Below are 25,932 nucleotides of genomic sequence, written 5' to 3'. Positions count from 1 at the left end.
GGAGCAGACTAACTCCGTGGGCTGAGGCTCCCACACATCGCAGCCTCCGACCTCGCTTGGCGCTAGGGATGGCACCAGGAAGAGCCGTCTGAGCCCCGATGCTACAGTCAGAGCCCCCCAAGTGGGCCTTTGCACCCGCTAGGCACTGTAGAGGCACAAGTGTCTGCCTGCATTGGCAGGATCACGGCATCGTCGATATCGCAGGCCACAGAATTTCCCTCGGTTACCCCTGCAGCGAGCCCAATAACTTGTGTTTGGTTAAAGCATCCCCCGGAAAGGCTGCCCATCTTGATGTGAGGACACCCAGGGCTGGAGAATCCCCCACTTCCCTCGGGAGTTTGTTCATCCCCCTCACTATTCAAATGTTGTGCCTTCGATTTAATCTGAATGCGTCTGGCTTTATCTTCCAGACGTTGCCTCTTGTTCTACCTTCATCTGCTAGACCCTTTAGCACCCAGTATCTCCTCTAGGACAGCGCTTCGATGCTGTCATCTACTCAGCACTGGGACAAGCTAAACGGATCGAGCTCCTCTAGCCTCTCGCGGTCAGGTATTTTCTCCAACCCACAAATAGTTTTTGTGGCTCCTTTTGGCTCTCACTCCAGTTTTTCACCACTGTTTTTAGCACGTGGACACAGCATTCCAATGCCTGTCTCCGCAATGCCACAGACAGAGTAAAGCCACCTTTCTTCTCCCCTCTTTATACACCAAGGATCTCCTTAGGCTTTGTGCCACAGCATCTCACTGGGAGCTCATGTTCCTTTGTTTGTCCACTCTGACCCCTACCGCCTTTTCAGAGTCACTGCTCTCCAGGACACAGTCCCCCAGCTGTAGGTATGGCCTGAATTCTCTGTAACTCTTGAGTTTAGGAACAATCAGGTTAGTACGTCACTCAGGTCTGATCCAACATCCAGTCACGTCAATGCTAAAACCCTCATTGATTCAAACAGGCATTGGATCAAGCCCTGAAATTCTTGGGACCAAATTCCTTGACAGTGTCAACAAGTACAACTCCACAGAATTTAACAGAGCTGCAGCAAACACTTCCCCCAGTGGAATCTGACCACTCGAGATTCAAGGGTTAATTGTATGTATTTTTATTTTAGTTTCTAAGACGGAAAGCCCTGGCTTCACCATTTTGTTCACTAGCTTTCAAGTGTTGAACATTTCACGGACTCATAAATTAGCCAACAAAGAGGTGTCCGTCCTGGGTGCCCAGTGTTGTCTTAAGACAATAGTTGTAAAAAGCCAATTGCAAGCAATGCTCCGCTCGGTGCTGTAGTTACAGTTATTACACTCAGAAGAACGATGTTAAAAAAGCATTAAAGTTGCACAGGCAACCTTAACTCTGGCATTTCCTAGCTCTTGAGGGCTTCACTTTGCAACCTGAACATTCTTTTACCACAGGTTTTTTAACTGTAATTTTCTACTTTAAAACCCACCACCAAACACACAGAAAGTCTGTCACGTGGAACCACGCTGACCCATCTTGAGTCATCAGCAGGATCTGGACATCTAGAGCCACAGCTCAGAACTCTCGCGCTTGAGCTAATGGAGTACGGTAGCAGTAGTAACCTTCTCTGCTTCCATGTGAACCAAGCACTACGGGGGATGAGACACCCTTTGCCGGTGGGTTCTGTAGCCCACAGGGCTAGATTGCCATTATTATATTCACTGCCTTGCCTTAATTATTAATTACAAATTTATTAATAATTTCTAATTTCTAAATAACCTTCAGTGAGAAAAGCCAACAGGAAAAACCAGAAGTCACCGAGGCTTTGACGAGCAGCTAACATATTGCTGTAAAAAGCATATGGCCTGGACCTACTCTAAACAATGTTTAATCCAGGAGTCGGCAACCTTTCAGAAGTGCTGTGCCGAGTCTTCAGTTATTCACTCTAATTTAAGGTTTCGCGTGCCAGTGATACATTGTAACGTTTTTAGAATGTCTCTTTCTGTAAGTCTATAATATAGAACTAAACTATTCTTGTATGTAAAGTAAATAAGGTTTTTTAAATGTTTAAGAAGCTTCATTTAAAATTAAATTAAAATGCAGAGCCCCCCGGACCGGTGGCCAGGACCCGGGCAGTGTGAGTGCCACTGAAAATCAGCTCCCGTGCCGCCTTCGTCACGTGTGCCATAGGTTGCCTACCCTTGGTTTAATCCATTGGTGGTTTGGTTTGTTGGTCTGTTGGGGTTTCTTGTTTGTTAATAAGTTATATGTTTTGTGTCACATGACTAGATTATGATTTTCATACTTTTGGGGAGTTTATGTTGCAACAATAATTCCACATCTATGTACTATCAGAGGAATGGGTGAAGCTCAGGACTCCTGGGTTCCTTCCTAGCCTTCTCTTCTCTGACCCACCCTCCTGTACCCCCACTCCTGCTCTCTGTTCTCTTTCCCCACTACGCTCCGTGGCCCAGCAGCAGGAGCACCGAGAGCAGAAGACAGACTGTCTGCCTGCAGTTTATTCTGGTGACCAGCACCACAGTAGCCCCCAGCAATGGGAGGAGCAATTGCAAGGAAAATCCTGCTCAAGCCCTGCAGTCCCAGGAAGGAGCACGCTCAGCTGATCTGTGAGAATGGCGCATCTGCTCGGCATGTCGGAGCTGCGAGGGGATGGAGCATGCTCAGCGCAGACAGACTCCTCGGAGAATTTAGCAGCCAAGCTGTAACCAGTCTCTACTGAGCATGTCCACACTGAGATTTTTCACAGGATTATAACCTGGGCAAATTTTCAAGCAAGCAGCAAAGGCAACTCCCTGCCACCAGCACCCCCATCCCCCGCCAACTTTCAATTCCCTGTGCTTAATCCTGGCCATAACAGAGCTTCTCACTGAAACCGTGCTAAGAAAGTTTTCACATGGGCAAAGCAAGGTAATTGCCCCCTAACCTTCTCCTCAGAATGGCTGAACCACTTTAGCTGAAACGTCCCACAATAATTCAGCCCGTGGCAGACACCCAGCAGGGAAAATGGTTTAAGTTTGGCAAAAATTATAAACAACAGAAATCAGAGTCTCCTAATGCAAAGCCAACCCTAACTATAGTCCTGTAATAATATTTGCCCCTTGGCACATGCTAGTACTTCACCTGCAAGGCCCTCAGAGAGCTTTGCAAACACCCATTCGTTCTCAATAAAACTCAACCCCAGCCATCGTGCCTGGGTCTCTTTCCAGTCCCAGCACAAGCGACCAGGGAGCTTTGCGAACAGGGGCTGCTAACAGGGAGTTTCTTATGATCCAAGATACTTGTAAAGCCTTTCTACGTAGCTATTCACCCACTGGTACAGAACTGCACTGGATCCAGGGCACTGCAGAAACAGCCAGTAACAATGCCAACCCCTAGCACTGTTCAGCAGCACATTGCCACACGCTCTACGAAGGAGGTCGGTATCACCACCCTCCTCTCACAGCCAAGGGAACAGAAGCACAGACCAGTGAAATGACTTGCCTGAAGTCAACCAGCAGGTCTGTGGGAGTGCTGGGAACAGAACCCAGATCTCCTGAGGCCCAGCCCAGTGCTTCATCCACTGGGCATCACTGCCTTCCCCCATGTGTGTATACACATATCATTTATATCCACACACATCTATAATGTACACGTCACAAACACAGACCGACAGCTATGTTAAACCCTCTGCACCTGTTCTGACTGGGTAGCCAGGTACAGTGTGGCTCTTGGGTAAGGGAGCAGACCACCAGGCAGACATAATCCCAGCTCCTTCACCTGCATCCTGCCCCCGTGGGGCAGTGGCCAGTGGATTGGGATAGTGGGGGACCCACCAGCCCCGCCCTGATGGCAGACCTATCTGTGTGGGGAGCTGCAGGGCTCTCCTGGGGAGCTGGGCTCTCTGGCACCCCACATGAGCTCCCCACGCCGTGTTCCTGGTGGAGTGGAACAGTCCGATCCCCGAGCACATCGGGACTGTTTGTGGGGCTGGCGGCAGAGCCCATTCTGGCAAGCACTGCAACATGCACTCTACAGACCTGTGTCTGGAGCTGGGATTCTCACAGCCTACCTATGAAAGTTAGCTGCCGTGCCTAACTCCCATCGAACAGAGTGCCCGTCCCCCTTAGGCTGCTCTGAAAATCCCAGCCTAAAGCTTCATAAGGAGGAGCTGAACATGGGACTCAATGCCTGTGCACGGGGCGGGGCAGGACTGGATTCAGACCCGGTCTCTAGTCCAACCTCGTGGCCTGGGCCCATCTCCACTAGGTATTTATACTGTAAAAACAACAACTGGAAAGAGTGTTTCATGCCCAAGGGTTGTGACATTTGGGCTCTTTCAGTCCAGCCCAGGCGTGAAAGGCACAGCAGCCTGAGCTAAGCGTGGAGGCAACCTTCACCTCTGACTTGTAGGGGCGCTTGTATTTTAAACTAACCACAACGTCATTTGAGCTGGTTTTTCTCCAGTTCCCTGAGACCCAAACCTTCCTGCGCCTCCCCAAGGCCAGTCTGCCTTGCAGCGAGGGTTAAGCATTCCAGGGGAGGTCTAAACAGAACGTCACCTCTAAATATCGCCTTGCTCGCAGTCTGATCTATATTCTGTTACTCCAGCAGTTTCACCCAGCCAGCACCCTTCTCCCTTTCCTCGGTACAGCCGTGTGCTCAGCTAAAAGCTCCTAGTCATTCCCCTCCCCCGTTCCTTTTAGCAGCATCCTGCAGCACCTTCCCATTTAGCACATGCAGGTGGTTTCTGTCCAGGTCCCCGCGACAGGCTTCCACTGACCGACCTCTGGAGAGGGTCTGCCCACATATCTAGAGCCCATTTTGCAGCCCCTCTGGCTCGGGCAAGTGGTCCCATTCCACCCCATGCAGAGACCAGCACAAATCCTGAGCACCACTGGAGCCCTCAAAAGAGAACTTAGCTAGGCTTGAAGTGGTGCTCACACTTGTGCTGGTTTCTGCATGGGGTGAATTTCACCCCAGGGTACCAGGTCCACTGCTCCTACTCAGACCCTCGCGCCTTCGTTTCTCCGTGGTACTGACATGGCTGTTACCACAGCCTCTGGGTGCCTCCCAACCTGCAGTGCACTCTGCAGGTAAACCGAGTACTACCGTCCCTTGTAAGAGCTCCTGGTGGGTGACAGAAGCTGAACGGCGCTCTGAGGAGCTGAGACAACTCGGGTACCTGCGGATTGCTCAGCTGAGAAGATCCTAAATCAGGTTGTGTCAAAGCATCCCCAGTAATCCCTGTGGTGCCATCAGCCTGGACCGTCCGGGCTGGCAGGGAGCTGCACTGGTGCTGCAGGCCGAGGATGAGCGAGAATGAAGCGACCATGTGGATCCCTTGAGATGTCTTTCACTCCAAGGTGCTGCCACCACGGCTTACGGGGGGATGGAGCAGACCTCAAGAGGGCTCAGGTGTGGTCGGGTGACCAGTCACCCATCCTGAGGGCTCCCTGGGGGGCAGCGGCAGGGCTCCCCCTCCTGCTCAACACTACTGGGACGTTGCTGGGAGAGAGAGCAGGTGGTGGAGCCCAGCAGAATCCAGGAGACTTTGGCAGCTCCGGTGGGTGGGGCTTGGCAGAACATCATTGCTTTTCTCCAGTTAAACCCTGGACATGATGGCTAGGAAATTCTAAAGGAATTCAGCCGTCAGACCTCCCGCAGACCTCAACGCTGACAGAAGACGGTCACTAGAAGCCAGGCCAAGTCACAAGCGGCGATCCGTCCCCTTTCCTTAAGTATATGAAGTGGTTTTGTCCTGTCATTACCTAGGGCCTTTTATGCACTATCCGAGCCTCCCAACATTCACTTATTTGTGAGTGCTTCCCACGGCTGCCTTCTGGAATTGGCGAGAGTTCCTAAACCAAAACCCAATTTGCCTTCCATTTGTCCTGGCGGGTAGGTGTGTGGATGGCTGTTCGAGGAGCTGATGGTTATCGGAGCTGACATAAAGGGCAAGACAGCAGCATTTTCCTGCTTTGGATGGATGAGCCTAGAAATCAACAGCTAGCAATAAAGCTTTTAACTTCATTGACCTAAATATCATTTGTATTGCAGAAGACAGGGCCTGTCACTCAGACATAAGTGGATGAATGACCCATACCCTTCATTTGCCTACAGAAAAGAATAGAAAATCCCAAGGCAAAAAGGTTTGGCCTCAGCTTTAGGCCCTAAAGTAATATTCCTTGTGCCTGTGCACATAAATGCAGAATACAAACCCTCTCCTGTGAGCGGAGAAAACGCAGAGCCAGAGGGGTCTGCTCTGCAAGGTGCGGAATCAGCTTTGCTGGACCTGCACCCCGTTCCCATTTCATTTTTAGCAACTACTAATTTCCTATCGGCTACGTAGCCACTTTCACAGCCTGGTCTCTCTGAGGCTTCCCTCAGAGCACCGCCAGCAAGAGTGCCAGTTGCAATGCGGCTTTGTTTGTAGTCTGGATGTGTGTCCACGGGGAACTGGACACGGGCTCATTACACAACAGCAGATGGTAGCAACTTGTGATCAGTACTGACCTGGGGCCAGATTCACACTGGTGACCCGTTAGCAAGTCCCCCCTCCAGCACTTTCTGCAGAGAGCTTGTACCAGATCTTTGTCCCACTTATGTTCTGCTTCAGTCTTTGGGTGCGTAAGGGGTGCATAGGCCTGCTGGGACTTATTAGCTCAACTCTGGAGCTAACCCCACTGTACAGGCGTGAATTTCATCCTAATTGTTTCCTTTGCTTTGTGTAGTAACACAATATTTAGTTGTTTTAATGTTGATCAATTTCTCTCTCTCTCTCGCATTGATTCCCAGTTCTGAGTTCTTCCATTTGAATTCTCCTACCTTGCTCTAATTACTGTGCTGATTTCTAATGCACGGGGAGTCTGGGCAGTGCTTTCTACTGTCAGGTTAGGGCTGGAATGAAGATGAGAGGAGGGCTTGTGTGGATGGTTTCTGCTCCCTGGGAGACGCAGTGATGATGTGCTTAGTTGCCTCTGGAGCAATGGAATGGAAAAGCTGATCCCCTGTGTCTCTTCTTTATGTGGTAACTGTGAATGTCGGCGTGGAAATCTAGCCAAGCTCAGGTGAGCAGGTAACACTGCACTCAAACGACTGCTGGGAGCTAGACAGAAAGGGAAGGCCCAAAATAATACACAATTTCACCTTATTGTGGGTTAGAAAATGAACTGTGTTAATATACAAGGTCCTTATTCATTAAAATAGACACTGGAAGAAACGTATTACTCTTATATGACATCCCTACGCCTGGCAATATTTGGCATGCATAGCTCAGTCAAAGATTTACATATTAATATTCTGATTGCTGCAGCATCTCAGCCTCTTTACAAGGAAGCTGCAAGCCGGGTATGTGCCGCTGAGGGATATAGCACAGGGTGTCCTGGGGTGGTTGTGGCTGCACTAGTCAGGAACAGTATCTTTCTTATTCCAATCTGGGTCTCTGGCAGCAGGCTTTAGAGATCGCTCAGATGAGAGCGTTTGAAAAACATGGGAGGACAGACATGAGGGTCATGTCTCAAAACCAAACAGGGAAGCCTGTGACTTCGTACGTGAAAGGCTTAATGATGGCTAATGATGTGGGAGCCTAGAAAAAGTTTTAAATTAAAAGCTTTTACATCTCTACAGGATATGCAGCATGTTAGGGAGGCTTAGGCCAAGGTTTCCAAAGCCGGGTACCTGAAGTCCCTGGGAACAGCTGCAGGCTCAGGAGAGGCAATGGAAATTTTCTGAACAAAAGGTTGTCGTTGTTACACAACAGCCTTTTACTATCACATTTTAATTTTTGAAAACAAATCCCTCAAACCTGTTGATTTATTCAAAACTTTTCATTTTTTGCAATTTTTATGACTTTTTAAAAATCAAAAACATCTTTTGTTTATCAGAAACTAAGTTTTACTGAAAATCCAGTCTTCAGTAAATGACACATTTCATTAAACATTTTGATAATGATTTCAATTACCGGTATGTTGGTTATAATTTTGTTTAAAAAAGAAATCACAAAACCCCAACAAATCAAATACTCCCCATTTTTTTTAAATCAGGACACTCCGTTAGGGGTCTAGCTCTGGATTTTGGAACCTAGCATTAGTCATGCAATTGTGAAAAACTTTGCCTTAATCTTTTGGAGGAGGGTTCTGGCCACGCAGTCAGGAGCAGTCTGGTTGGTTGGTCACCTAGTCACTTCAGCAACTTTATTCCATCTTCCGTAAACTGTACAAAATAACTCATTAATCCTCCCTGCACTCCTGGGAAGGGGTGTGGATCGTTTTGAAGCTCCAGGGATGTAGACTCAATGAATGTTTTGAATAGGTGGTAACATTTACAGAAGCACCTTGGTGACTAGCCAAAGCAATCTGTACATTACTAATGTCACTTGTCACTGAGGTGCTCTGGAAAAAGTCCCCATTCTCCTCGTTTTAGCCATGAAACAGGACGATTAAGAGACTTGTTCAGATGTGTGACACCCCGGCACTCCAATATTCACCCCGACATGTAATTAGGATGAGTTTTGTACAAAGTCTGCCTTGTCATGTATCTTGATCAGCAAGACAGTAATATCTCATTGGATTGTATGTGCTATCGCTGTATGTGAAGTTATGAAGTGTGGCTGTGTACGTGTTACTGAAACATGTTGCAAGGTTGAAAACTCCCACAAGCAGCGTTTCAGGTACAACAGTAAAAAGGGCAAACAATGTTAATGGCTCAGTGAGGAAATGCACACGAGCACCAGGATTACCCTGGGAACTGTGTACAGTAGAAACCTCTCAGAGACAGCACTGCACAACGGGAACTGTCTGACCCAGGCCACAGCAAAAGAGCTTCCCAGCAAGTGGGGAGAAGATATAAAAGGGGGACAATGACATCATGGGGGGACCTCACTCTCCCTGCAACACCCCTGGAAACACCTGGGGGGCAAGGACTGAACTGGGGGAAGTGATGGTCCCAGGCTACAGGGATTTTTAGCCTGTCTATGAAAACCTGGGACAGCCAAGGCAGCTTGTGCCTTAAGAATCGGCCAGCGTGTTTATCACTCAGGGTGAGAATTTGCTAATTCATACCCTACCTATCTCGTGTGTTAAGCTCAGTTTGTGGTTTTGTTTATTTACTAAGGTAATCTGCTTTGATCGGTTTGCTATCCCTTATACTCACCTAAAATCTAGTGTTTGTAGTTAATAAACTTGTTTTTGTTTGGTCTAAACCCAGTGTGTGGAAATCACAACTCGTGACGGGGGCGGGGGGCAGAGAGCTGTTGCACATCTTCCTCCACATGGCGGGAGGGGGTGAACTTCATGAGCTTACGCTGTACAGTTCCCTGAGCGGTGCAAGACGGTATCATTTCGGCTTTACTCTCCAGAGGGGAGTGTGCACTTGAGTATTGGGCAGTTCCTTAGTTGAGGCTCCCCGTGCAGAGCTGATCTCAGCATCTGCGTGAAGCTGCAGCTGGGTGTGTCCCGACCTGTGTGTGTGCTGGTGACACAGCAGGCTTGGAGAGCTTGGCAACTTGTCACAGCAGCACAGGGTGAAAGGGAGCCCAGCCTGGTGGGTCAGGTGGGCTCAGTGGCACCCCGGGGGGAACCTGTCACAAAACCCACCTAGTCGTCCCTGTGTCAGAGCTGAGATTGGAACCGTTGGGTTCCTGACACCAGGCCTGTGCTCTGACCACAACTCTCTCCCAGTGCCAAAATGAGAGGCCAACAGCGTGTGTGTGAACAAAGCAACGGCCAGTGGGCTTTGCACAGCTGGGAGAGCAGCCTCTGACCCTCTTGTGCGGCAGAGACAGGCCGGACGGAACAAGCTGGGCCTGAGCACGGCCAAGGCCATGCTCCAAGATTTCCCAGTTTCAAACGTAAAAAAGACACAAGAGGTGAAACTGGGCCCTGCTGAAGTCACAGAGAGTTTTGCTGTTGATTTGGAGGATTTCACATAATGGATTTTTACCCCAAGTTAATAGCAACAGAGAAAATAAAATAAATCTTAACTGCTTAACGGGAGCTGTTACTTGTATGCCAGAAATACAAGGCCAAATTCCCGGCAGCTGTATGTGGGTGCAGGTCCATTGACTGCAGCAGAATTGTGCCTATTTCCACCTAGAGAATTTGGCCCATAATAATGGCTGGGAAAATATCAGGAATCTGGGAAATTTGCACTTGATTGAGGGCTCAGAGGCATTTGAGTGTCTAATATTGATTGTGCGATGAACAAATATACTTGGAGCTGCATACAGGGGAAAACTGTGCAAGAAACTATTTTAATCAAATTGTGATTTGCATTTCTGATGATGTACAACAGGGAACTGTATTGATCAAGGCCCATTTGAATCCTTTCTTATGTCAGTGTTTTGAAAAATGTGCCCCGATTGCTTGTGGTAAATTCGGATATTTAGCAAACCCCGTACTGCACAGTTCATAAAGACAACCCAGTCGTTTGCTCCGGATCCCGCTGCCAGCAGTGTGGTTTTGGATTCAAGGTGATGGCTGTAAATGGCAATAAATCTAGCTTCCGGCTTGAAACGCAGCTTGGCCTCATACATTATTGTTTCTCTCTGTTGGGTTACGATTACCACTGAGAGAATAAATTATATGACTTTAGATTCTTTTCCTGTGCACAGACAGCCAGTACGAAGACTGATTTCCTCAAATTTCCTCATTATTTGGACTGATGTGACAAATTTGGGGGAGAATTTTTTAGTCTATGGGTTGGACCAGTCACTGCAAGCACTAGATGTTCTTTCATCAAACTTTCAGTTCTGTTGCCTAGTTGTAATTTGTCTCTCTCTCACACACACACATAGAGCTATGGTGCCCTTTGACTGGCTAAGCATCACTTGTATTATCAGGAGGAGGACTTTAAAACCCCCGGGACACAGACCTCTCAAACAGGGATTGCAGATGAACAGGATCAGGGTATTTCAGAGCATTTAAAGCAGCAAGTAGATGTACCATTTCCTCCTCTCACTCCCACAGAACAGCAGCAGGTGCCCACCCCGGCCAGCATATATGGCCAGAGCCTGGTCTGCCTCTGCACAGGGGTTTTGCTGAGTCTGTCCCCTGCTGTGTTAACCTGTGTCCCGTCCCATGTACGCTGCGTACCAAAACTGCCCCGAAGGAGAGCTACGGTACCGAAGCCACACACCCAGCACTTGGGGGTCATGCCAGAGGGGAGACTGCCGCCGCACAGAGTTATGAACAGCACGAAGCGCATGATCTTCCCAGCTCTCCACTCTGCATGCCCAAGGGTCTCACCGATGCTGCTCTTGCTTCTTTCCCTGTGTCTCATTGCAGAGCCAGGTGGGCCTGGGGACATTGCTCAGGGCTGTTGGACTGTAGGGGCCTGATTCACCAGCCAGTGCACCCCTCGTGGCTAGGCGTGAGGTAGCTGGTTCCCCTCCTTTTGCAGCCCTTGCTGACAGCTGCTCTGACCTGCAGTGGTCGCTCCCCCCCTCCAGAGCAAGCCAATAGTCCAACCAGCAACCCGCCGGCCATCTCCCCTGGGGCCTTTGGTCAGAGTCTGGACTTGCTAGTCCTTATCCCAGTACCGAAGGGGGTTTCAACAGCCCTTACCCCGGTCAGGGGGCTCCGTTCCACCTTCCCCGCTGCCTGGTGGGGGACCCTGGCCCTTCCTCTCTGCTGGGGTCCAGTCCAGAGACCCTTTGTTGTCAGCCCTCGTCTGCTTATTACCCCCCTTGCTGTTCCTCAGGACCACCTGCTACCTGGTCCTGCCTCCCACCTTTGCCTCAGCCCCTTCCTGGGCACCCAGCGTATCAGACCTGCTCTAAGCCAGCGGCTCTCGGCCTTTCCAGACCACTGGACCCCTTTCAGGAGGCAGGTTTGTCCTGCATATCCCCAAGTTTCACCTCACTTGAAACGACTTGCTGACAAAATCAGAGATAAAAATACAAGTGTCCCAGCCACACTGTTACTCTCTCAATGTTACCAGATAGCTATAAAATAAATCACTTGGAGTAGAAATATTGTACTTACATGTCAGTGTACAGTACCTAGAGAGGTAGAAACAAGCCGCTGTCTGGATGAAAGCTCAGTTTGTACTGACTTCGCTGGGGCTTTTTCTGTAGCCTGTTTTAAAACCAGGCAAATCTCTGGCTGAGCTGATGGACCCCCTGGAAGACATACCCCTGGCTGAGAACCACTGCTCTAAACCTTTACCTCCTGTGCCCTGCAGAGCTTCTTAGCATGTCCTGCCACCCAGCTGCTTCTGCTGCAGGCCAGTTTTCTCTAGTCCCTGGCAGGGTGTCCCCACAGGCCCCTCCACCAGTGTGGAGACCCCTGGGCAGACTCACCCCCTCCAGCTCTCCTCCCCAGGCCTAGCTTCCTCCATCCCACCAGGCATCTCTCCCTAAGTGAGAATCAGGGCTGCTCTCCTGCCTGATCAGCCCCACCTGAGCTGGGTTCAGCCCTGTGAACTCCTCCCTCCAGGCTTGACACCTCTTGCAGGTGTAGCGGGAAAGGACTGATTGAGCCCACAGGTTCTCTTTAACCCCTTCTGGCCTGGTACACCCCATCGCAGGGGCCACTGCTGCCAGACAGCTACAAAGCAGCACACAGACTCTGCAGGTGTCGCGTGCAGGCCGGATGGCCATGCACTGCTTATTCAGCGCCTGCAGCCAGTGCAGAGCGAAATTCTAGGGGCACCCCAGTTCTTGCTTCAGCTTGTTGCAGGGAAGGGACCCTTGGTCCCTGGAGGAGAACCTGCGATGGAAGGGCTGGCTAAAGCGGCTGCAGCGATTGGGGGTGACAGCACACATCCCAGCTACATCCTCAGAGTGCACAGCAGTGACGCCCTCACAGGTAACAGGTCCATAGAGCACAGGATGTCTGTCACGCACGGCCTGTGCTGCATTTCTGCCATGGTCCAGCACAGGAACATGGCTGCCTGCAGCCTCCCCTGGCACAGGGGAGTTATTGAAGCCATCCATGCACAACATGGCATCAAGCAAACGCCAGCACGTTAGTGCCCCTGGGATGAAGCCACCACGGTTGGGATCTGCAGCAGCACAGTGCCTCCAGTTCCCCAGCAGTGCCATACTCCCACAGCTCAGACCTCGGCGATGGATAACGGGGACGTGAGCAGGACGTTTGCCCAGCGTCACTCAGTATTTCACAGGCCCCCAAGTGTTTCTCAGCAACACTCTGCCTGACCCCTCTTTTGACATCTCATGCAAACTGTCTGTGTGCTGTCCTTGGGCCTGCAGAGAGAACCCACCACGGCGGCTTTTTACCTCCGCTCACTGAGTGCCCCATTCCTGGTGGTGCTGAGGATGGAGGACTTGGCTGTGCTGTGTAAGACAATGAAGAGGATCAGAAATGAAAGCGCTAGAGAGAGCAGGAAGATAGCCTCTCCCCCGAAACGCTGGTGGAAATGGCTTCTGCAATCCTAACCACATGCAATCGATTCAGCCAATCAGGAAACCAGAACAAATCCCATGTGATTTCAACCAACTGACCAACTCAACTCAACACTTACAATACACAATGCAAAGCTTCCTCAAATTCCCACGGCCATCCTGATAGGGCGAACCACCCACGTCATGTCTGGCACAAGTCTCACAGGTGGGAAAATGGCTCCAGCTAGACAGTGCTCATTCATGAACCTTGGATCTGAATATCAAGTCAAGGGTTTTGCTCAGCACCACCCCTTGACTCCACGCCACACGCGCTCAGATAACAGATGTGGAGACAACTGCTGGCTACAAACAAATGGTGCTATTGAGAGGTGCACACCCCACAATCCATGTCGGACCAGGACCAGTGCAGCCAGGCCAGCACTGCACAAAGGACAAGGCCCAGATTTCTTTCCGTTACCCTGCTCACATACAGTGATGCACAATCAAGGAAGCTCCTCGAAAGCAGAACTCATCCCTTCAACTACTCCTTTAGCACACTGATGAACTCAGACCATAAACCATAAATAGCCCTACAGCGACCCTAAATACCCCCATCTGTTTAGCCCATGTGGTGTCTCCTACAGAACTCAGTAATTATGAACATAACATCAAGTGAGGTTAATTGAAGGAACTGAATCTACTTTTCTGATGGTTTCTCCAGAGAGTGAGCTTAAGGCTCATTCTGGATCCCGGACCATTTCCCCTGCACAAAGCAGCCGTAAGCCCAGCAGCCCTGGCAAACCAGCTCCCCACAACAACAACAATCATCACTTCTAAACCCACAGTAACCCAGGAACAGGGCCTGGACAGCGAGAGAAAAGATCCCTCTGACTATTCTCTTTAGCACAGACCAGGTGTTCAGAGACTCTGGGGATGAGCAGGATAGCTAGGCCTGGGCAGAGAAACTTTGATAGGACCATAGTCTGCTGGGATACGTGGTTCAGCTGAAATCAAAATACAAATCAGATCAATTTCACTGGAACTTGTTTAAGGAAAACCTGGGGGGAAATTAATCACAGGCCATTTTAGGAATGAAACATTTTGATTTTTCATTTTGAAATCACTTTTCATTTTGTCATATATGTTGTATTATATTCTATACTATTATAAATATAATACAAAAATAAAAGTCAAAACAAAAATGTTTTGAATGACCCAAAACAATTTCACAATGATTCAGAATGGAGCCATGTTCTGATTTCTCAACCCCCTTGCAAAACAGAACTTCCGTCTTCCACCCGGCTCGAATGATAGCTGTCTAGATAGATAAGTATCCACAGGCAACAAATAAAACCCAACCATTTCTAATGCTGGAAAAGTCTTCAGCACTTTTCCTTTCAAATTAGTTTCAATGATCTATTATTAGCATGGAAGGGAAAGGCCTGTGTCCCTGGAATATGGTTCTGTTCAAGGGATGTACCAAGGAAATAGTGCATTCATTTTGCAGCCTTCAGCTACCTTCCTTTTTAGGAGCTGCAAACCTCAACTCTTGCGAGCCATTTTCTTCTTCCACTGTCTCTGACAGAACACACTGCAGAGCCACAACACAACTACGCTCCTCTAAAGCACTGATTCCTTCATTTACAAAGCAGGAGGCCTTCAACTGCTTGACTAGTTTTATATAATTGTTTGTCCTAACAAATTATATGACATTATGGGCCAGATCCAAAACCAGTGTAAATCAATGCAGCTTCATTGACTCCGCAGTATTTACGCTGGGCATAGGTTCAGCAGGCGCTTAGTACAGCATGTGATAACAATCTGCCTTTTACCTCTAGGATCATTTTTCTAGGTGGTTTGAAATCTGAAGGGATTTTTACATTCTTACATTAGTGCTTAATGGATCTGAGCTCCTTACAACAAATACAAGCAGTGATAATGCAGCTAGCCAGCATTGTGTCAGAGCCACTAGAAGTGAGCAGGAATATCTATCAAGTTACATTCTAAAGGGAGGTGGGCTGTTGTAATTGGTACGGCCCTGTGAAAATCCCCTTGATAGCTGATGACACTCCATGCAGCCTAGATACAAGGAAGCCAGGCTCCTCTCCTACCTTTATAAATACATCTTATTTGAAAATAAAACTTTCCCTTTTGCTCAGCCTTGCAAACAACTGAAAGAAGGCCCAGTGAGGGCATTTAAATTTGTACCCTAACCCACGCTGGAAAGGTTTCCTTCAGCAAAATCTGCTAGGGTGTACCAGGGCTGCAGCACAGACTTACTATTTTAATATTGCTATTTTCTGAGTGCTGATCATTCCATCTTCAGCTGGAGACAATTAAGAACTGATTGTTCCACCAGACTATGTCATATTTTAAATCTTCCCCTTGGGGACCCAACCCTGCAGTTCTGACTCAAGCCACTCTCACTGCTGTTAGTGAGAGTTTTGCCCGAGGAAGAATTATGTAAGAACTTCAGGACTGGACCCACAATGTACTGGGAGTCGTATCAATGCACAGACTTGACATCAAATGATGAGAAATGAATCCTTATTGACCCTTCTGAGATGCCTGATCGTACGTTCTCTAACACAGGTGTTGAATGTCATTTAAAGGATATCATTTGACTGGTGAATGCCATTATAATCAATCAGTTATTGCCTACACCATAGAACAGAGCTGGCTTGGGATATATTTGGTAAATTCGGGATGTGGATTGGCAGTCACAGATTTGAAAACACGTTTTTTGCTCCTGTAGCTGTAGAATTTGCATTAACATCTGCCTTATTTGAGACACACCACAATCCAGGCAGATGATATCCTACTGGGCACAATGGGAACACGTAACGCTTGATGAAATGTTATCTTACGTAAGAGTCTCGACCCTAAGTGCCTCCAAGATGACAGGAACCTAGAATAGGACCTTTTATTAGAAAAATATGTACAGAGTCTTCTGACGTTTCATACTGAGACAAAGCTCTGGAGACAAACATAATGGGCCTGAATTTTCAAAGGGCTTCCCACCGACTCTGGTACGCCAGATGTGATTTTGCACCAAATATTTGCACCTGCAGTTTGGTGCCCAAGATTAATTATGGCTGCAAATGAAGCATGTAGACATCCACTTGTCTTCCTGTGTGCATAGCTCCAGAAGGCAGATGTCAACACGGCCATGTGTGCCCACAGCTAGAGCACAACATGGCCTGGGCAAAACCAGACGCTGGGCTGAGGCCTTTGAAAAACAATGAGGCCCTGTATGTCCACCAATACCGTGCACTTTAGACCAGTTGCCAGCCCACCCGCAAGCCTGGCCGGAGCAGCAGAGGGGACAATTCCCTTTTGTCGAGTTGTATCTGACATCCTGCCTGGGTGACAGTTTTCCCATCAGCATACGTGTCAACTGCAAGGCCTGATCCGAGTCCATTGAAACCAGTGGAAAGGCTCCCATTGCCTTCAATGGGCTTTTGGATCAGGCCCTGAACTAATGCAAACGAATGGAAAGTAAATGGTCAGGAACAGGCTTGCACCAGCAGTGGCACAGATTCCTTGGCCCAGCCCCACACTCCTAGGATATTTTCCTAGCACCTTTAGTGGGGGTTTTAACGCCCTCCCCCCAAAGTAACGTCTTTGCTGCCATGCCCTTGTTCACCTGCCAGTGTTCCACCCCGTCCCCTGGACCAGGGCCCATCTGGGTTTGTGCAGCGCCTGGCACAAGGGAGCCCCGTCTCGGTTTGTCCCTAGGCACCAGGGTAATGCCCATGAGTAACACTCATCTGGTGCCAGCCCAGCAGCCCCCTGCGCTGCACGGCGCTGCGAGGCCCCCGGGCGCACTCCCAGCCTCACCCGCAGAAACGCGGCTCCGGCCGGCCCGCGCAGCAGGAGCTGGTTTCGCGAGGGGGCTGCGGAAGAGCCGCTTCCGCTCGGCGTCCATCGGAGGGCGCCGTTGCGTTGCAAGGACCCGCCTAATGAAACCCGGCGGATTGCCCATAACGTAGGGAAATGTTCTCCGGACGGTGCCCAGCTTGGCGCTAATGAATTAACCGGCCGCTGCGGCTCGGTGGCGCCTCCAAGCGCCGCCTGCCCTTTGGTGCATTTCGCAGCGCGCCCCAGCTGCTAATGACCCGCCGCTCGCCAGGCGCCAGAGCAGCGGCTGCAGCAGCTCGCACTGCGGGCACGAAGCGCCCCCGCTGCCCGGCGCAGCCCCCTCCTCGCCCGGCCCACGCCACTGCAGCCCCCTCGCTACCTGGCGCGCTCACCTGGCTGCTGCCGCATCCCCGGCCGGCACTGTGCACCTCCGGGGCTTCACCGACCGAGTGTGCACCCGGGCTGTCGTGCACGCCTAGACACGCGCTAGATTGCACGCACACTGTGTGGCATGCATTCTATGGCACCCGTACACACAGTGTATTGCACACTCTATATTGCACAGGGTATTGCACACGCACACTACTGCACGCGCCCTATGGTGCATGAATTCTATTGCCCACACGCACTGTATGGCACACGTACACACACGGTATTACACACACTATATTGCACAGGCACTGTATTGCACACGTACACGCACACTATTGCACGCGCGCGCACTATACTGAACACGCGCACACACGATGGTGCATGAATTCTATTGCACACGCACTGTGTTGCACGCGCACACAGGATTACACACTATATCGCGGGGCTCCGGGGCAGCCTGGCCCCTGCGATTCCCCGACCCGGGCGGTCCCTGGCGCGCTGCCGGGCTGCCCACTGCCCGGCCCAGCCCCCGCTGACCTGTGCCCTGGGTGGCGCCCCGCCAGGAGCCGGGCTCCGGGGCAAGCCCCGCACTGGCCGCCCCGCTCCCCGCGCGGCACCGACCTGCTTCTCCAGCGAGTCCTTGGCCGAGAGCGAGGGCTTGGGGGAGGGCGCGCGGTCGCAGGCGCTGCCCTCCAGCAGGTAGAGGCCGGAGGGCCGCGAGCTGGAGTCGCTCTCGAAGCAGAAGAGCATGTTCTGCAGCAGCGCGAACCACTTGCTCTGCCATTTCGTGTTGTCCCCGCTGCGCTTGCTCAGGTAGCCGCGGCGGCTGCCGTCCTTCTTCGCCAGCAGCCCCAGGTAGGCGACGTGCCCGTCGTTCAGCCGCATCCCCTTCTGCATCGTGCCCGGGCCGGCCGGTGCTCACCCGGCCCCCGGCCGCCGGCTCATGCCCGCGCCCAGCCCCGGCGCCGCCTGCTGCAGAGCCCCCGGCCGGCGCGCTGGGGACGGACCCGCTCGCCTGGCAGCGCGGCTGGATGCAGGAGCCCCGGATCCTGCCAGCGGGGGAGTCATGTGATGCGAGCCGAGCCGAGCCGAGCCGAGCCAAGCGCGGCACCATGGACCGAGCCGCGCACAGCCGGCTACGGGCAGGGGGGACCTGCCGGGCGCGCAGGCGGCCGCGTCTCCATGGCAGGGCGGGCGCTGCCCGTGCCTGGGGGAGGAGGGGGGGTCAGGGCAGGCGGGTCCCGGCAGCCCGGCGGGGCGGCCCCCGCTGCATTGCGCCCTGCCCCGGGCTCAGCGCGGCCCACGCGGACCGCGAATTTCAGCGCCGCGCGCGGAGCCCCGGCTCGTGGACACGGGGGCGCAAGTGGCGGCCCTGGCGCCGGGCCACGCGCGGGGCGAGGGGGCGGGTCACGCTGCCAGGATTCGCCGGACCCCAGCGGCCCCCGCCGGAGGCTGCAGCCGGGCGATCCCGGCCACCCGTCCCGGAGACGCGCAAGTGCGCGGCCAGCCGCGTCCGAGGCGCAGCACCTGCCAGCCAGCCCCAGCGGCGTGCGGCGGCGGCGGTACCCGAATGGCAGAGCCCGCGGTATTTTTAGCTTCTCCTCGCCTACACGCTTGCATGGAAAGTACAGGGGCCGCTGCGTCTCCCCGCCCGGGGAGCGGGCGCTGCAGCGAGATGCGCAGCTTCTCCTTCAGAGACCGGGCGGACGGGCTGCCAGCCCCGGCGGCCCTTCGCTAGCGGGGGAGTTGGGTTTGGATTTGAAGGAGTCCATCGCCCCTCAGCGTCACCCTCCCCATGAGGGCAGAGACATGCCCACGCTCAGAAGCTCTCCCTCAATGTAGGGAGTCTCCCTGCTTAATGGCCCAGCGATCCGTTAGCCTAGATACCGCCTGTGTTTACATTGCAAGGGGGTTTGTGGCCTGGCTGGAGTAGTGGAAACGCCCCCCCCCGCGCCCCGGAGCGCTCAGTTTGAATATGAATCTCCTGATCTGTTGTACACTGGGGTCCTCCGAGGCTGGGGTCATGTGAGACCAACCCTTTGCATGCCAAAGCATTCTTCATCCAAAACCTGACCACCATTCCCTAGTGCCTTTGCTTCCCAGCACAGCCCCCAGGGGAGATTCCAAGCCACCCCAATATTTACTGCCAGCTGAGCACAGGAACAGCTGGGGGAGGGGGAGACCCCTCTACTTATTTCCATTGGGCTAATTTAGTGTCCTGCAATTCCTTCATTTTGGTGCTTCTGTACTTGCAGAGTGGAAGACAATCGCAGGAGCAGCAGGCAGGAGCTGTGTGCAGGGGAAGGGAGGGGGGATGCTGTAGGGTGTTATCCCTTCCCTCTCTGGCCAGCAGGAAGGACAGGGCTCTGCCAACGGGGATCGTGCTCCTCCACTACACAAGAGCTATGGCACCCAACTCTGCCCAGCTGGCTTAGAGACCATGGTAACGGGCACTACAGGAAAATCTAAGCCAGGCAGAAATTTCAGTTCCATGAGTGGAGTGGCACGTGGTCCGGGGACCAGGGGGACAGAAGAGAGGCCTCTGCAGCACTGCTCCGGGTGGGCACCTGCTGCTTGAAAACGCGGCTAAGCTGAAGAGGTGGAAGGGAAACCCTAGGCCCCGGCCCAGTGCGTGACCTAACTCCCATAAGCAAACAAGGAGGGAATCAGGAAAACTATGTTAATTTGACTGAAAATGTTGGAAGGCCTCCAAGGACTTTAATGAGGTCACAAATTGCCATGGTAACACCGAGGAATGGTCTGGGCAATAGGAAGGTTCTTCACATTTGCAGACACCAAGGAACCGATTTGATTGGACATTTCATGTGACCACACCCTTGGTGGACACGTCTAGTGCCCCACGGGCACCTTTGGGTGTTTGGATCTGGAGGTGTGGAGATGGGGCTTTGGCAAGCACAGCTAGGCTACAGCGACAGCCTGGGGGAAACCAGAGAGGACATCATACCTTAACCACAAAGACAACGCGGGCTTCAGGTGACTGCGATCCCTTGTGTTATCCCCCGACGCCAGCCCCAAGATATGGTCTTACCCTGTCCTCTGCGCTCTCCAGCATTTCGCCTTGGCTCTTTGTTTCCAGTCCTGGCAGTCACAATTTACTCAACTCCTTTGTACCCTGACAGGCTGAATGTCACTCTGCTGGGACGAAAGAACTGGTGGCCGAATGTCAAACATGCCAGCAAAAGATGAGCCCATGTGTCCAGCAGCAGCAGCCGCTGGTAAAAGAATAATTCACCACACCAAGGAACTTTGATTTGTTTTCTGTCCTCTCTCGTCCTCTATGTGAATTAGCCAGAATTAAGCCCAGCTGCTGAGGAAATGGGCCTGCCTCTGCTCTTCCATACTCCAGTCTTACCCTGCTGTAAGATCAGGACCTCCTGTGGATCTGCTCCACTTGACAGCTGGAGAATCAGGCCCAAGCTAGAGTTGATCTTTCTTTCCACCCGAAGGGACAGGGGGTGTTGCCAGGGCATTTTATTGAAAGCTCTAACTTACAAACTCTATGTAACCAATAATAACAAGGATTTTTTTTCCAGAACAAATGTTAATTTCTTTCTCGGTTTCCAGATATTTTAATTGCAATGTTTTCTTCTCTCTCTCTGTCCTTAATCAGCTTGTCAGTCTCTCTGTTGCGCTGCTTGCTCATGATAGCAGTCGAAGGCCAATGCCTTGGATTTCATACTTGTGCCTAAACTTACGCTATTTTCCGTTATTAATTGGAGACGCACCTCGGGGCCGGGGTCCCATTGTGCCAGGCACTGTATAAAAACAGAGCAAAGATGGTTGCTGCCCACACTAGATCAGTAATGCATTTCCCCGGTATATTATTGGTAAGGAATTACTCACCCAGCCCAGCTCTAATCCAGGCCCTAGGTGAAGCTCATTCATGTATTTTTACCCACAACATGTTCCCAGGCCTCCAGTCTGAAGTTCCACCCATATACCTGAGAAAAAGTGCAAGCTGTGACAGCAAAGATGAAAACAGTACAACACCCATAAAGAGTAGGCCCTGGGCTGCTGTCCCAGTGCACAGGACAGGAAGCAGAACATCAGTGGTGCTCAAAGGTCCAGGACAGAATCCCAGGTAATAACGAAGCTGTGGAAAAGGGAAAGGGACCCACCCTGTGTATTTTCTATACAATGTGTGTTTCAGTGCACTGCAAAGAGAAATAGAAAGCTGCCTCACACAGCTCTGACGTATGTGTTTTGAATGGTTTGCAGGGCTAAAGGATGCAACTACAGAGAGGTGAATTAGTCGTGTTTGGCCCATTGGCCAAGGCAGCAAACCAAGGCCCCAACTTTTAGAAATGCTGTGAACGATTCTGCATGTCAGAAATACGACTAGACAAGTTAGTTGCAGGTGCTGCGATTGCACCGGCAGCTGCGGTAAGCGTGTGTGCGGCTCACAGGGTCCAGGGCAAAGTGTTCATTGTCATGGACGGCTACAGAAATCGTAATGTCCAGTTCTAAATATCTGAGCCCAGCCCCGCGACTGACACACGGCAAAGGACGCTCAGTCGAGCTGCTGGTCATTTCGGCAATAATAACGTAAGCCTGGTGATGTGGGTTTGCCGAGTTCCAGTTGAGCTCAGAGCTAGTCTTGTGGTGGTTACAATAACTATTGGCTGTCTACTAACAGCCTGGCACCGTTGCTGTGCCAATATAATGGGGAGAGAGGGGTGACATGGGCTGGGATTTGTTTTGTCCAGGGCTTTAGTCGTCTGCGTTTGCCCACTGTCAGCTCAGTCACTGTGCAGACAGCTCTCTTTTATGTGCCAGCACCCTGCTAATCAATTCAGCTTCTACAGCGGCTCTGCCAACATTCAGGCTTGGATGGAAGAAAACATTTGTTATTCTAAGTACTGCTGGAAAGCCACAGACAACGAAAATTGGTTTTGCTCCCTGTGCCCTGACGACGTTCCGGTTTCCCCTCCCCCACTGAACACACGCCAGGACTGGCTTTTCGGTACTTGTGCTGCCTGGCAGCGTGTGTCAGATACACTTGAGAAGAGCCTAGCATGGGGCTGGTTACCAGGGCACCCCTCATCTGCCGCATCTGCTGCTGACATGAGCTAGCAATGGGCAAACAGCAGTTTAATAAACATTCATCTCAAGGTCAAAGAGCATTGTGTTGCACCCGCCCAGGCCTCCTCCCCCTGCTGACATTCAGTGACCAGCAGTGTGTAGGTTGCATGCAGGGAGCAAAGGTGTGCTCTGTGGGAATGCAGCCTTGCAGCACCGGTCCTGTGTGTAGTGCTAGCATCTCTCTTTTGTTCATGGATTCCAGACAACGTCCTCACGCTTACCAGCCAACCTGGTTTAGCTACAGTTTGAGCACACTAACCTTAAACATGTGCACAAAACAAAACCCTTTCCTTCTCTGCCACGTATTGCTGGACGATGTGGGAGCTGATGCTTACCAAATCCTCCCCTCCTGGGACTCAGGCATGCACTGCGAGACCTGGTTTGATCGACACGCCTACAAACCTCAGCCAGGTTAGCAGCTCACCAAAAGCTGGCACATAACGCAGAACCTGGATATTGTTCCATGAGCTCAAAACGCTGCAGCCTATGGAGTTGCTGGTGCAGCAGATTGCACTCGCCGTGACAAGTTAGCTTCCTGACTCCTGAGGTGGCACTGAAGCCTGGGCATTTTTATACAGCTACTGGGTCGAAGGCACCAGCCTGGCCATCAGTTCTGGCCAGGGGAAGCAGCAGAGGGGGCAGGACAGGCATTGGCACTTGAGGTTACTTAAATGTCTTTCCCAAGATAGCAGCTTCCAGAGCTGTGAAAATCTCGACAGTGTCCGGACATTGCCCACCTCCGACGCCCGTGCTCTCTTTGCAAGCGTTTCCTGCATTTCTCATGTAAATCACACACACGTGGGCAGTACTTGCCCCATGGACAATGTGGAATGAAGAGGAATATAAAAGGGAAAAGCCAAACACACACAGTGTACAGTGGTTGTATAGAGAGGATAGAAACAACTGAAGAATTCACCCACGAAAGCTCATGCTGCAAAACGTCTGTTAGTCTATAAGGTGCCACAGGATTCTTTGCTGCTTCTACAGAAACAACTGAGTGACTCTAATTATGTGAACCTGAGCAACAACCACGTTGATTTTAATCAGGCCCCATCGGTATAAACTGATCTTGGCCAGCCAAATTTGTTTTCCTGTTTTCATTAGTAAAGACCTCTCTGGGATGTTAGCCAGGGTTCCTCATCTCAGGACGTTTCTTTCGCTAGTTTTCTCCTTCTGTGAACACGTTAAATACAAACTGAACCCTAGACAGGAGCCCCCTGGAATGGGACAGCCAGTTGCGGGGGCTGCTTCAGAGGTGTGCAAAATAGGCCGAAAGACAGGCAAAGCTGTCTGCAATGTAAGGTGGTTAATATTTCCATATGAACTAGGAAAGGGGCCAGCTTCCCACCTATGCCCATTACGGTGGACACACTTTGCAGTGAAAATGGGCCCCTTCACCAGGCCTGTTCCTGAGCAAAAGCAGACCTGTTTGGGGAGCAAAGGTGGCTTTCACAGAGAAACCATAAAAACTCATTTTTATGCAAAAATAGCCACTTTGTCAAAAGAAGGATGAACTCTCCACAAAGCAGCACAAGAAGTTAGTGCCACATTCCATCAAACATCAACTGTTAATCTTGCACAGCTGTAGGATAGAATCATAGGACTGGAAGGGACCTCGAGAGGTCTTCGAGCCCAGTCCCCTGCACTCATGGCAGGACTAAGTATTATCTAGACCATATGTTTGCAAAATACTGGGAATCCGCATGCATGTGGGTACCTGCCTAAGAACATGGAGGTTATTGAGATATTTGTGCATCAATTTCAATAATTCCTAATGGCTACGGAGCAAGAGGATGGAATTAACAGAGAGAGACAGCAATGTAAGATCATAGTAAAGAAAGAGGCACATATTGCACTTTCAGTGCATGTAGATAATTTCCTTTACAGATAAAGTTACATACACACACTGGGCCACAATCTGCCATTTTCCATCATCAGTCCAGGCAATGACTTTTCTGCTTGGCTCCATAGGCAGATCGGAATAGGATAGATCCTAAATCTTGGTATCCCAGCTGGTAGCAAACTGACGTACATCCATATTCAAATTACTTTTGTCACCTGGCACATGTCTGGCTAGAATCAACCTCTGCTGCCTGTTGATTGGCAGAAGAACGCCTGTTTGATAGGTACCTGCATGGAATGTGTCCTTCCCACACCAAAGAGCATTTTGGTGATTCCACACACGTTACTTCTTACTGATCTGATGCTACTGGCGAGTGTTTTACTCCCTATGCTCCTACTTGTAAAGCAGATTCCTCATTCTTGGAAGCACAGAGGTTTCTTTCTGTGCAGTTGCTTGATTTGTGAATTTCAGCTTTCAGACACAACATGCTTGTCAAGTCCAGGTGCTTTCCTGAGATGTGTACGTTTACCAGAACGTGCATTGGGATTCTTGACATCACCAGCCATGGCTAGCAGGATCCCCTACTCGTGATTGTGTTCTACGCTGTAGCCTTCTGAAGCACCATCAGCAAACAACTGGGACTCTGAGTGCACAGAAAGTGCACCATGATAACGAGGCAGGCTGCAGAGCACGTGCAAGGCACCATGGTGCTCAGGCACACAGGGCATAGCAGTGAGAATGCGACGCTGAAGCATGCTTACTGATTACGAGAACTCGAAAGGTTTGTAGACTTGCTCAAATGAGATTTGACTACAATCGGCAGATGTAACGCTGCTCAGTATTGGCCGAGCAATTCTCTGCTAACGTTAACGATCATGCTGCTCTCCTGTTAAATGAAGCTTGAGAGCAAGTGATGTTCAGAGAACTGGGCTCTGGCATTTCACCTGCCCCCTGTGTGGGGAAACAGACAGTCAGCGTGAATGCAGATGATGGTCCGACTCCAAGCTTCTGGGGACAGAACGAGACACGTAGGGGGGAGCATAGATACTGCAAACCAACAGAAAGCTTTGCACTAGCAAAGAGCGATCAGGGTTTTAAATGAGCCATGTGCAGGTCTGCTGCAAGGTCAGAGGTTCCTAGAAAAGCTTCCGTTGGGTGACTCATGGATACGGCCTATTTGGGTGTGTAAGAGTTTGCAGGATTGCGGCCTAGATTTGCATCACCTTGTTTCATTGGCTTATTCTGGATGATCAGAGGAAACTATTTTAGCTGCATCAGTGCAAGGGAACTATTCCATGACTAGAAGTGAGGAAGCTATTAGGGCTGTATTAATTATGGATTGTTATAAATATTGTTAACATATAAATAAAGAGAGACAATATGCATGTGCGCGCGCTCACCCACACACGGGATTTTGCCCAGACAGTCACTATTCAGAGCGTTCTGAGGGCTGCAGGCA

General features: G+C 50.9%; 1 protein-coding gene across 1 annotated transcript in view; it reads right to left on the bottom strand.

The window, feature by feature from the left end:
- RASGRF1 (Ras protein specific guanine nucleotide releasing factor 1) overlaps positions 1-18,424 on the bottom strand; it is a 94,837-nt gene extending 76,413 nt beyond the window's left edge. Inside the window, exon 1 of the mRNA XM_044981254.1 lies at positions 18,149-18,424. Within this exon, the coding sequence (XP_044837189.1) occupies positions 18,149-18,424 (276 nt within the window). The remainder of the gene's footprint in view (positions 1-18,148) is intronic.
- Between the last annotated feature and the right edge of the window lie 7,508 nt (positions 18,425-25,932).

This window comes from Mauremys mutica, chromosome 11, assembly GCF_020497125.1.
Source record: "Mauremys mutica isolate MM-2020 ecotype Southern chromosome 11, ASM2049712v1, whole genome shotgun sequence".
Taxonomy (NCBI): domain Eukaryota; kingdom Metazoa; phylum Chordata; order Testudines; family Geoemydidae; genus Mauremys; species Mauremys mutica.
The sequence above is the reverse complement of the archived record's forward strand: the minus strand, read 5'-3'. Positions and strand labels throughout refer to the sequence as shown.